The sequence below is a fragment of the Manis pentadactyla genome, chromosome 5 (genome assembly GCF_030020395.1).
Source record: "Manis pentadactyla isolate mManPen7 chromosome 5, mManPen7.hap1, whole genome shotgun sequence".
Classification (NCBI taxonomy): Eukaryota; Metazoa; Chordata; class Mammalia; order Pholidota; family Manidae; genus Manis; species Manis pentadactyla.
In genome coordinates this window covers 169,116,842-169,130,392 of record NC_080023.1, presented here as the reverse complement: position 1 = coordinate 169,130,392, position 13,551 = coordinate 169,116,842, and the positions used below count along the sequence as shown (strand labels likewise).

Below are 13,551 nucleotides of genomic sequence, written 5' to 3'. Positions count from 1 at the left end.
TGAAAAGCACTTGGCAAATAATGATTCATTTAAAGTGTAGTTCTGATTCATTACTCTAATTATTGTTACCATGCAGTGCCCTTTGGCCTGGAAGTGAAACTTGTGTCCTCTTGACACCAGAGGTTAACGGAGCAGGAAGCTGGAGCAGTGTGTGTGCCTGTGCGACCAGAATAATTTAGTAATTGTCTAATTACCTGAGGAGTCTAATGCCGCTGCTAAAAATAGTATTAAAAAATTAAATGAAAGTCCTTTTATTGTTTCTTGGAGCCCATCTGTTCTCTATTTTGGGCGACCATGTGTTCATGGGTATAAAACACGATTCATTCTGCTGGGTCAGATTGCTTCTCTTCTGTTGGATAAAATATGTTCTTAATGGAACGTAGTATCAGGTAAGTCCAGAAACATCTCTAGCTTCCCAGGGCTACTGTAGGAGGTCTTTTCGTCCAAAACTGTGATTTAAAACAAGGAATTGATGTTGATCAATTTGATATTTATTTCTCCTTGGAAATGGGGAAAAAAAAATTCATGTCCAGTGAGGACTCCCCACCATTCATTGATTAATAGAAGTATTAATTTGTTCATTTGTCCTGCAAGTATCTGTTGTCTGCCAGGCACTCCTGGGTACTAGGAATGCAGTGATGAGTGACACACAGACCACTGTCTGTCCTCATGGCCTCACGGGAGAATCACCAGGTAAACAGCCCAGTTTTAGACAGTGAAGACACTAATAGGGTGATGCCAAAGCAGAAGCATGACTTCCAGGGGAGAGGGCAGCTGGGGCAGCAGGAACTGGGGACTCAGGGAAGGCCTTTGAAGAGATAGCATTGGAATTGAGACCTGCCTGAGTGATGAGATGGAGTGAGCCAGCCTGGCAAGATCTGGGAGGTCATGTTTTAGGCAGAGGGCACAGCCAATACAAAGGCCCTGAGGCAGGAAGGATCTGGACAGTTTTCAAAGAATAGGAAGGCCAGCGTGGCATGAAGGGAGGCTGCAGAGGTGGGCAGGGGCTCGTGAGGTGGGCTCTGTGGACCACAGGAGGGCATCTGTGTTTTACTGAACACTGAGCGCAGGAGGGCCTCACAAAGAGAATTCTCTGCTTCAAGAGTCAGTAGTGCTAAGGTTGAGAAGCCCTGGACTCAAACGCCTGCATCACCTGCAGTCGTGGGACCCTCTCTCTGTCAAAGGCTCTGAAATCACCCAAAGAAAGATAGATGCACATGGTCTCAGATAAAGCCTCCACATTCACTAAATTGTAATTTTTCCTCTTTATTTTGCATGTATTTTTGGCTAAGGTAAATGATTGGATCCCTGAAACCTGTAAGCCACTAATTGCCGTATCACTATATACACACCTGAGCAGCAACTCCATGTGGCAGTTTTTTCATACTTTCGAGAACCTTCCATGTGTCTGGTCATCTTCAATCTTTCCTTCCCACAGCAGTCCCAGGACCCCCCTGCTCAGAAGGGCCCCACGCTCACCACCAAAGTCCGGCGGACCATGAGCAGCCGTGTGCATGAAGCGGTGAAGGCCATTGCGCTCTGCCACAACGTGACTCCCGTGTACGAGTCCAACGGCGTGACCGACCAGGCTGAGGCCGAGAAGCACTACGAAGACTCCTGCCGTGTGTACCAGGCGTCCAGCCCGGATGAGGTAAAGCCCGGGCGGGGGTGAGGCACACAGACGCGTCCTTCCCACTCTCCACACGGTAGAGGTGGGCTTCCCTGATGGAGCCCCCTGTTGGGGTCGCCAGAGCCAGGAGGGCGCCACGCCACCGGGGAAACACGTTTTGAGTCGAGTGCAGGACCTGATCCTCCCTGAGAAGAAATAGTCCTGGACTTGAGCGGTATCCTGAATTAGGAAGGAGCAAGACGTCCTGTTTGTAGTTGGGATGCCTGGCACGTAGGGGGCACAAAGTCCTATTTAAGCTGCATCCCTTTATAAAAAAAATAGGAGCTTTAATAAGATGCAGTCCACATACCATACAATCATCCATTTAACACATACAGTTCTGTGTTTTTCAGTATATTTTTTAGTTATGCAACCATTGCCATAATCGATTTTAGAACATTTTTATCATCCCAAAGGAGGCACTCCATGCCTACATTCCCCTAGGCTCCTCTACAAACCCTCACCCCCACCCAGTGCCCCCCGCCTCTGCCCTGGGCAACCACTAATCAACTTTCTGTCTCTATAGAATTGCCTATTCTGGACATTTCATACAAATGGAAATACACAATATGTGACCTTTTGTGTCTGGCTTCTTCGAGTTAGCATGTGTTTTCAAGATTTATCCCTGTAGTAGCAAGAATCAATCGTTTATATCTTCTTATGGATGGATAATATCTCATTTATGGATAATGCTACATTTTGTTTATCCATTCATCAGTTGATGGAAATTTGTTTCTTTTTCTTTTTCTTTTTTTTTTTTTGCCATGATGGATAATGCTGCTATGAACGTTTGTGTACAAGATTTTGGGTGGCTATGTTTCTGTTTCGTTTGGTGTATATATACAAGTACAATGCTGGGTCATATGTCAACTCTATGTTTAGCTTTTTTAGAATTGCCGGACTGTTTTTTAAAGTGACTGCATCATTTTACATTCCCACCAGGAATGTATAAGGACTCCAGTTTCGCCACATCTTTGCTAACACTTGTCATTGTTAGTCCCTTTGATTCTAGTCATCCTAATGAGTATAAAGTGGAATCTCATTTGTTTGATTGGCATTCCCTGATGGCTAATAAGGCTGAGCATCTTTCCATGTCCTTGTTGGCTATTTGTGTGTCTTCTTTGGAGAAATGTCTGTTCATATCCTTTGCTACTTTTATGTTATGTGCCTTTTTGTTGAGTTATAAGAGTTCTTTATATATTATATTAGAATATCATATTCTAGTTAAAAGTCTCTACCAGATTACGATTTTCAAATACTTCCTTCCATTATGAAGGCTATCTTTTTATTTTCTTGATGTCCTTTAAAACACAATAGTTGTTATTTTGATGAAGTCTAATAAGCCACATTTTGTTTATATCTAATATATTGCCATTTATATCTAAGCATATTCTCTTGTTAAAATCAAAAGGATTCATATGATTCTAAGTTCAAGAGCATAGGGCCTGCTAGCACACTTGTGTCTTTAATGTTTTCTATAGCAAGTCATTAATTGCTTACCCTTTTAGGGTGTCCTGTGATAGGAACACCCTCTGTGAATGTGTAGGCAGAGAACTCGTCCAGCATGAAAGTAGTATGGTATCCTTTGTCCCTGACCTGAGTGTATTTCAGACACAGATCTAGGTTTCATCAATCTGTGAAGGTTTTGGTCTTTTTTCCTTGCAGCTTCTCTCCCCACCTCCCTCCCTCCCTTCCTTCTTTCGTTAAAGAAAACTTTCATTCTGATTATAAAAGCACTTTTTTTTTCAGTGAAGAGGATTAGGAAATTTCAGAGGACTATAAAGAGAAAGTGGCACAACTATTTGATCAATAAATATGAGAGATGCCCTCTCAAAAAAAAAAAAGGAGAAAGTGGTAGTCTCACTCATCAAAGTTAAGTTTCCCTGAGCATTGGTGTGTACCAGGTCCCATTTGAAGTGCTTTCTGTCTGTTATCTCATTTAACCTTCCTAGCAACTAAGAGACACTATTACTGTTTTCAGAAAAGTCAAGAACAGAGAGGTTAAATATTTAGCCTAAAGTCACCTGGATTTTTTTTTTTTCTGTTTTGAAATTATTTCAAATTTATGGAAAAGTTGTAAAATGAGTACAAGGAATTCCCCTTATCAAAACTTCACTCAAATATTAACATTTTTTGCACCGATGCTTAATCCTTCTCTCTTTTACCTTTGAAGAGTCAGCTGCAGACATGATCTTCTTTTACTGTTTAATATTTTACTTTTTTCCTAAAAAGAAAAGGATATTATCAGAATTAGGAAATCAACATTGATACAGTACTGTTATCTACCTTACAGATCTTACTCAAATATCATCATTGTCCCACTAACTTACTTTTAACCCAAAGAAAAAAATTTTTCCCCAGATCAGGATCCAATCCAGGAACACGCATTGCATTCAGTTGTCATGCCTCTTAAATCTCTTTTTCTCTGGAACAGTTCCTCAGCTTTCCTTGATTTTCATGGTCTTGACACCTCTGAAGAACACAGGCCAATTATTTTATAGAGCATCCTTCAGTTTAGGTCTTTCTAATACTTTTTCGTGATGCGCTTAGGTTATGCATCTTGGGTACTGTGCTGCTTGGTGCCCGGCATCAGGAGACACATGATACTGGTGTGTCCCACCTTGAAACCTTTGATCCTGTGGTTAAGGTGGTATCTCCCCAGTTTCTTCAGGGTAAAGTTGCCGTTTCCCCTTGCTAATTAATCTTGTGACACTAGCCTGCTGAGTGACAGGCTTGGGGTTTTAACCCAGAGAATTTGCTTTCAGAGCCCAAACTCAATCATTTTACTAAATCATTTTTCAGAAGCCTCTAAGGACGTTTTGATATATAATCTTCTGAAATCTTTTCATATATTTTTCCTAAAGAACAGGAAGGTTAACATGCCATTTTTCATCTCTTTATCTTTTTCACTTACAATTTTATCATGCTTGTTTCCCAGTTTTTTTGAATATTAGTAACAAAGTTTTTTAGAATTATTGTATATGTGTGTACTTTGGCATCTTTAGCTGTTCTCAGATTACTGGAATTCAGGATATTTCTAAGTTTTAGCAACAATATATATACACATTTGCAACACACCTCCTAATATTTCTAGAAATGGTGTGATTGGATTCATTAATTTAGCGGATGGCTTTGAGTGCCTGTGATGAACTAGGCACTATGGAGTCAGTCAGTGTTACACAGGACAACAGCCCATGTCCCTGTGCCCCCAGGGAGGTGGCAGGAGCGGCACCCGTGGAGCACATGAATTTGGCGATCTTAGCTCCACAGCTGGGCGGGCTGCTTGCCCTCGCTGTGCCCGCATGCATCCGTGACGGGGGACCCACAGAGGGTGGTTGTAAGGCCCTTAGTGGGCAGGTGGTAAATCCTGGGGGTCACATTTAGTGAAGATTTTTAAGGCTCATGGTGTAAATTACTGGAGTGTTACCCAGATTTTATTTATTTGTTATTTATAACCATTTTACCCTTTCACCAACATTATAAGGACTCCCAATGATGTTTTGTTGTTGTTTATTTTAAGAAGAAGGAGGGGGACTTCTCTGGCCCATGAAGTGTTTTAAAGGTGTGGAATAAGACACTATCGGTGAGCCAGTGGTTAGCGGTGGTCAGGAGGTGGCGCATTGAGAATCTCCTCCAGGGTTCAGGACTGAAAGGACATCTGGAGGTGGCTTTCTATGTTCTGTAGCTTTTTTCTCCTTATTTTGGGCAATGGTCTGCTCGGTGTTGGCGGAACAGCTCAAACTATGAACCCAGGTCCCCAGGGACCACTGACATTCGAATCAGGCTTTGTAGGGGGACAAACTTTGTAACCCTTGGCCAGATTCTGAGCTGGGAACTGTGTGCAGAAGGAGAGCAGAGGGAGAGGACAGCTACGGATGACCCTGCTGGTCCACTCGGACCTGAGCCGCAGTACCCGGAACCTTCAGATTTGCCCGTGTCCCTCCACCGGGGTTCGTCCGTTTGCTCTTGTTTCCCCATTTGGAAATGGGACAACAGTGCCACTGACTGGTAGATGGGAGATGTTTGGAAGGGTCAGATTCTTGGTGGTTGTGGGCCGGGAACCAGGAGCTTATGGGTATTTGATGCAGTTTGAATTTGAACAAGTTCCAGTTGCTAGTGATTTGATAAGCAGTTCTGCCTCTGAGCATCTGATACTCGAATTGGCAGTTGACATGCATATAAGGAGGCCCTTCAGGCCTGTCCCACATCCCCGGTTCCTACTGAACTTTTATGTATTTGTTTTAGGGCTGGGCAGAGATTTTTCCATAGGGGTAGGTCTTCCATAGAATGCTTTGTACTGCTTCTCAGCTCCTTTTTGTATAAAGTGATTAGTACTTTCTCCTGTCCATTAACTGCAGTTGGATTCACACTTTTTTTCCTGTACCATTGGTCTTTATTGTAAAGTTATTTCATGTTTATGGTAGAATATGTGAAAACATAGATAAGAAAGGAAAAAAAGAAAGTAAACAATAATCCTGCCAACCAAAGGTGTAACCACTGATAAGATTTTACTAGCCAGCCTTCCAAACTTATTTCAAAAGATGTGTGCTGCAAAATACAAATCTGTTTATATACATACACCACGTCACAGACAGGAGGCTGAATCTGCTTCTAGCGGAGTGTTTCAGAAGGCCGCACTGTTTGTAAATCCCTGTGGAATCCCACATAGGCTTGGTTGGGTCTAGAGTCCTACCTTTGAAATTCTGTATCAATAAAGCGTTGCTGGTCTAGGCAAGGTCAGTCTATGGAATACACATAGAAACCAGTATTCGTTTTACTTTGGAGCTGCTGGAATAATTTCTACCAGTTGGTGCAGGATTCGTTTCCTGTAACTGAAACAGGATTTCCTAAATTTGTTTCCTGTGCACATTCTGCTTTGGAAGCCTTGAAGTGTATTTATTCAGCTATCAGTTACAGCCTGAGGGGCACTGGGCCCTCCCTGCCAACGTACAGTAACTCCCAGGGAAATGAAACAGCTATAATCTGGTCAGAAAGAGGTGCTTCTAAGATGCTGCAGCAAGCAGGTTTCAGCCTGGACAGGATTCCATCATTTCCAAGACATTTGGCAGTGTGGTGGGGGCGATACACTGAGAGAGGGAGGGGGTGGGGGTGGTGATGTACTTTTTAATGTCTCTGTTTCTTGGAGTGAGCGGTCAAGGAGAGTGTTCTTCTACGAGCAAATGGAATCAAGGTGTGACTCATTTATTTGTCTCTTCTGTGGATGTTCATATTAAATGTTTTTAAGCTTTTATAATCACAAGTACTAATGTCCTCAATACAGAAAAAGTAGAAATGGTAGATTCAAAAAGCAGTTGATAAACATAACCTGTAATTCTCACCATCTAGTGATTACTGTTTGTATTCTGGCAGAGATCTTCCCCAAGTTTATACAAAGATAATGGCATGTTTCTGTAGTATGGGAAGGAAGGAAGGGAGGTGAAGTGAACGTAACATCCTTTAGGAAGTCTTACGGTTTTCATATTCCTGCAAATTTGATCACATTTTGATCAAATTTTAATATTAGTGTTGGCCCAGAATAGGTTTAAGTGAATAGTCATTCCTAAGTGGCTAAATTTTTGTGGAGAAGATGTCATTCTTCCTTCCCAGATAGTGATTTTTTTATCAGTTAAATGACAGGAAGCTGCATTTCAAGTACAGGATCAGGGAAATTTGGATTAGGGCGTGGCCTGTTATCCCACCATCTCCTCCACTGGTTCTTTTTTTGTTTTAAGCAGAGTAGGCCATGTTCTGTCTGCTCCATGCCGTGTATGTTACAAGGAAAAATTCCCCCACAATATCTAAAGATCACTTAACGTGTTGCACATTTGTGTGCATGTGTGGGGACATGTATGTGCATATGATGTGTGTTGTGTGAGTGTGTATATGTGTGTTGGATAGGAAAATAAGCTTCTGAGAAAGATGGGCTTTGGAATGTGGGGGCCCAATTTCTGCCTGGCAGTGGTTAGCTGAGTAGGATTTATATGTCCACAAACCTGCATATGTGTGTTGCACATTTGTGTGCATGTGTGGGGACATGTATGTGCATATGTGTGTGTCATGTGAGTGTGTATATATGTGTTGGACACGTGTGGTGTGGGTGCATATGTATGATTGAAAGTTTCTAGATGTATTGGCTATTACCTTGACTAGCTCAATAATTTCATAACAATTAATTTAAAGTCCTAGGTAATATATAGGATATTCTATGTGACTACCCCGTGCTTACAGCACAGATGGGAAGCATGTCTTCCTCGCACCCTAAGACCTCCATTCCTGCACTTTATACAGAGCCTCTTCTCCCCAAGCCACCCACTGTTACCAATATCCGAGTATCTTTGCATATATCAGGATTTTCCTCACCCCTTAATTATTAACATACTTAAAAAATATAGAGGACAATTGTAAATTACAGATACAGTTTAGTACCTTACTTTTAGTAACTTTTTGTTGAAGCACATGTCGGTGCTTGGAACATCCCTGAGTTGTGACAGCAGCAGAAGGCTGGGTTTTATTAAACATTGGGGTTGCTCTAGGTTTCTGTGTCTCTTGATGGTGTAAATGGAAGTCTGCATTCCAAGATCCCCCTTTCTGCTGACTTGCGTGAGAGATGAGGGCATCACACTACTCCTCAGTCCCCCAGAGCAGTTGCTGCTACATATAACCTCTAAGTTCTGACTTGAGTAGTTCTGTGATTTTAGGCAAATTATCAGTGAACTCACCTCTTCAAAGGCAAAGGGAGCTGGTACCACCAACCCCACAGGCCCTTAGTGAACATAGAGAAGCAGGGAGGATAACAGTGGTACTGTCATCATTAAGATGACACCTGCTGAACTCTGCTCTGTGCCAGGCACTTGCTATGGGCATCCCTTATGACTCAGAGTTATGACAACTGTGCCCATTTTGTGGATGAGGTGTACTTTGGCTAAGGAATGTTCCTAAAGGATCACATGGCTGGCAAGATTAAAACTAGACAGCCCGCTCTGAGGGCTGACCTTGTAATCATGTAGCACTGCTCTCTATCCATGGGATGGTGGCTTGAAATGCTTTGCAAATTTACAAAGTGCTGCAGAGCTAAGCACCTGAGTTGGGGGCACTCAGGGCTAACACGGAGTGAGGTTCCTGAGTGCCCAGGTGCTCTTTCCTTCTCTGTCGTCTGTTCTGAGCTAGCTTTCAGAGTCTGTATGTCTCCCAAGCTCAGTGGAACATTTATTTTGGTCCCTTTCTTCCTTTCTCCATCTCAGGAAACTTTCAACACTGGTAATAATAAACATTCTGGGTGTCTACCCTCCACCATCCATCTCTCCAAGATCCTGCCCTTAGAAAGGAAAACCAAAAAGGGGCTGATTTCTCCTTTCGACCACAGTAACCTTGAAACAGCCCCTTGCAAAGAGCCATGAAAGATGGGCAGAGAGCTGTGTAGGTCTCTCCTCCTGAGCAGGGTCTGTAGATGGAGAACATTCCACATCTATTTGGGATGTCCCGGTGCAAGAGTAATATAGGCAGGGCCCAGTGAGGACACAGCTAATCTAGAAGCAGACTTTATTTTTAGTTTTCTCCCCTCATTTATAAGGGTAAGATGTTTATTATAGCAAAAGTAAAAAACTAGACCAAAGAAAACCCCTAAAGATATCTGGATACTTCTCCTTCCAGTCTTTCTTCTATACATATAATTTAAATGTTTAGTGTCATTCCATGTTCCATCTTAATTTGTTCACTTAGTAAGATTTTGTATGGTCCCTTTCCAGTAGTCATCCACAAATAAAATCTTTAGTGGCTGCAATATATATATTTAGAGTCTGTCTCCCAAGATAACTTTCAGGTGGTCTCCCACTTTCGGCTGTCATAAATAATGTCATGGTAGTTAGCCTGATACACTGAATCTCTGCACACATCTCTGGTCATGTATGTAAGAGGTCCCAGTTGTCTCATGCACCTTAACCCAGTTGCATCAAGTGAGGATAAAAACGCCCAGGAAAGTGGGCACGTGGCTGTGAGGTGGGCCTGCATTCCCACAGTCCATCTGCAGCCATGAGGCGGTTTCTTCCACGACCGCATTCATATCTCACGTGTGTGGTTCCCTAAATGCCTCCTCATACCGAGCTGTGGCTCCAGACCCTGGGACAATGACAGCAGTCAGGCGTGTGCACAAATGAGCGCAGGGTGTTGAGTCAGAAAGATTTAAGAGGTTGGTGGGGTTTTACCATCCTGTTCCCCTGCCCTTGGACCCTAGGGTGAAGGTCAGAGAACAGAGGTCAGGAACTTAAGGAAAAAAAAATCCTCCATCAATGTTATTTATTAACCACGGGGGTAGAATCTTGGAATAGGGTTTTGGGTGCTCAGCAGAGGGGTGTGAGGCTGTTCTCCCTAAGGCAGGACTGGGGTGTTTTAGGGACACTACAGAAAACTGTTAAATGAACCATCCTTGGTATTAGCTCGTCTGTGGGCCCTCGATGGAAAAGTTCTGTCCCATCTAATACTACTAGTGTTGGCCCAGAATAGGTTTAAGTGAATAGTCATTTCTAAGTGGCTAAGTTTTTGTGGAGAAGATGTCATTCTTCCTTCTCAGATTGTGATTTTTAATCAGTTAAATGACAGGAAGCTGCATTTCAAGTACAGGATCAGGGAAATTTGGATTAGGGCGTGGCCTGCTATCCCACCATCTCCTCCACTGGTTCTTTTTTTGTTTTAAGCAGAGCAGGCCATGTTCTGTCTGCTCCATGCTGTGTATATTACAAGGAAAAAAATTCCCCCACAATATCTAAAGATCGCTTAACGTTATAGGAAAATCAGCTTCTCCTGAGAAAGATGGGCTTTGGAGTGGGGCCCCAATTTCTGCCTGGCAGTGGTTAGCCGAGTTGGGTGGCTGCTGCCTCAGTTTACTCCTGGCCTCTGTGTGGCCTGCCCTTCGGTCTGCTACCTGTAACTGCCCCGTCGTGCATTGTGGAATCTATTTCTTTTTTTTTTTTTTTTTTTAATAATTATTTTTTATTGAAGGGTAGTTGACACACAGTATTACATTACATGAGTTTCAAGTGTACAACACAGTGATAGAACATTTATATATATAATTCTAGGTTCCAGCTATCACCCTACCAGGCTGTTACAATATCTTGACTATATTCCTTATGCTATACATTACATCCCGGTTACTAATTTATTTTACCATTGGAAGTCTGTCCTTTTTTTTTTTTTTTTTGTGAGGGCATCTCTCATATTTATTGATCAAATGGTTGTTAACGACAATAAAATTCTGTATAGGGGAGTCAATGCTCAATGCACAATCATTATTCCACCCCAAGCCTAATTTTTGTCAGTCTCCAATCTTCTGAGGCATAACAAACAAGTTTTTACATGTAGAACAAATTCTTACATAATGAATAAGTTACATAGTGAGCAGTACAAGGGCAGTCATCACAGAAACTTTCGGTTTTGCTCATGCATTATGAACTCTAAACAGTCAGTTCAAATATGAATATTCATTTGGTTTTTATACTTGATTTATATGTGGATACCACATTTCTCTCTTTATTATTATTATTTTTAATAAAATGCTGAAGTGGTAGGTAGATACAAGATAAAGGTAGAAAACATAGTTTAGTGTTGTAAGAGAGCAAATGTAGATGATCAGGTGTGTGCCTGTAGACTATGTGTTAATCCAAGCTAGACCAGGGCAATAAAACATCCACGTATGCAGAAGATTTCTCTCAGAACAGGGGGGGTGAGGTTCTAAGCCTCACCTCTGTTGATCCCCAATTTCTCACCTGATGGCCCCCCTGCGACTGTGCCTGTCTTAGGTTGTTCCTCCCTTGAGGAATCTTACCCGTCTCTGGCTAACCAGTCATCTTCCGGGGCCATACAGGGAAATGTGAAGTTGGTAAGTGAGAGAGAAGCCTTATTGTTTGAAAAAGTTAGCTTTTTACTTCTTTGCATATTTATGCCCTGTGGCTTCTATGCCCAGCATTTGTCTTGAGGTATCTTTACCACTTGGAAGAATTATGATACTCGGTAAATTTGATATGAGGCACGAATTCTATTTAAGGGTTGTAATTAGGAAGGAAGAAGAAAAGCTATAGAAGTAGCAGGCGGAAGAAAACATGGGAAGATTGATTATTTCTTTGACATATCTTCTTGTAGAGTAACTTCAGCATGTATAGGTTTTAAGCTACTACTTAAATTGCACACACACATTAACATAATAGGAGTATAGTTACATAACCAAAGCATATCTGTAATTACCAGCCATCTGCAGTGAAACCAAGAAAACCAGTTAGGCACCTTAGGCATTTGTGAAAACTTATCTATGATGTGGTGGATATTGTCCAACTGAACTTGAACAGTCTGAGAGAAATCAGACAAATTAAAACAACCCATTCCTGGGGACTGTTCACATGCCATATGTTCTTTTAACAGTAAATAGTTTGTAGTTGTAAGACTTTGGAGCGCTACAATTTGCACTTCACCAAATTCTTGGTTGAGTTCCAACAGTATAGATCCAGTCCAATTTTGTTGTTTTACTGTATGCACAGGCCAGCTTAGATATCTCCTTCCTCATTCCCATGGCAAGTCCAGGAACTGGTGGGATGAGTGCATCTACAGCTGTAGCAGTGCGTGGATCTTTGTTGGGGTTTTTTGATGATCATCTTCTGCCATGAGTCTTCCAGAGAGTGCAGATGTTGGAAGTTCTTTTTCATATCGTATCTTAGTTCATTTTCGGGGTAGCCCAATTAGGCTTTGATCCTCTGTATAAACACAAACAGACCCTTTGCCTACACTTTTATATGCCCTTTATACCCTTGTGTAGAACTCGTTGGAGGTTACCACACAGGAACTGCCCTTTTTTTTTTTTTTTTTTGCTATCACTAATCTACACTTACATGACGAATATTATGCTTACTAGGCTCTCCCCTATACCAAGTCTCCCCTATAAACCCCTTTACAGTCACTGTCCATCAGCATAGCAAAATGTTGTAGAATCACTACTTGCCTTCTCTGTGTTGTACAGCCCTCCCTTTTCTCCTACCCCCCCCATGCATGTTAATCTTAATACCCCCCTACTTCTCCCCCCCTTATCCCTCCCTACCCACCCATCCTCCCCAGTCCCTTTCCCTTTGGTACCTGTTAGTCCATTCTTGAGTTCTGTGATTCTGGTGCTGTTTTGTTCCTTCAGTTTTTCCTTTGTTCTTATATTCCACAGATAAGTGAAATCATTTGGTATTTCTCTTTCTCCGCTTGGCTTGTTTCACTGAGCATAATACCCTCCAGCTCCATCCATGTTGCTGCAAATGATTGGATTTCCCCTTTTCTTATGGCTGAGTAGTATTCCATTGTGTATATGTACCACATCTTCTTTATCCATTCATCTATTGATGGACATTTAGGTTGCTTCCAATTCTTGGCTATTGTAAATAGTGCTGCAATAAACATAGGGGTGCATCTGTCTTTCTCAAACTTGATTGCTGCGTTCTTAGGGTAGATTCCTAGGAGTGGAATTCCTGGGTCAAATGGTAAGTCTGTTTTGAGCATTTTGATGTACCTCCATACTGCTTTCCACAATGGTTGAACTAACTTACATTCCCACCAGCAGTGTAGGAGGGTTCCCCTTTCTCCACAGCCTCGCCAACATTTGTTGTTGTTTGTCTTTTGGATGGCAGCCATCCTTACTGGTGTGAGGTGATACCTCATTGTAGTTTTAATTTGCATTTCTCTGATAATTAGCGATGTGGAGCATCTTTTCATGTGTCTGTTGGCCATCTGTATTTCTTTTTTGGAGAACTGTCTCTTCAGTTCCTCTGCCCATTTTTTAATTGGGTTATTTGTTTTTTGTTTGTTGAGGCGTGAGAGCTCCTTATATATTCTGGACGTCAAGCCTTTATCGGATGTGT

At 42.1% G+C, this 13,551-nt stretch overlaps 1 protein-coding gene across 5 annotated transcripts in view; it reads left to right on the top strand.

The window, feature by feature from the left end:
- ATP9A (ATPase phospholipid transporting 9A (putative)) overlaps nt 1–13,551 on the top strand; it is a 121,999-nt gene that overhangs the window by 67,158 nt on the left and 41,290 nt on the right. For 4 of the 5 annotated variants that reach the window (XM_036901953.2, XM_057503091.1, XM_057503093.1 and 1 more), the window contains exon 14: nt 1,439–1,651. In XM_036901953.2, coding sequence (XP_036757848.2) covers nt 1,439–1,651 — 213 coding nt within the window. The remainder of the gene's footprint in view (nt 1–1,438; nt 1,652–13,551) is intronic. The other variant, XM_057503090.1, reaches the window with a different exon arrangement.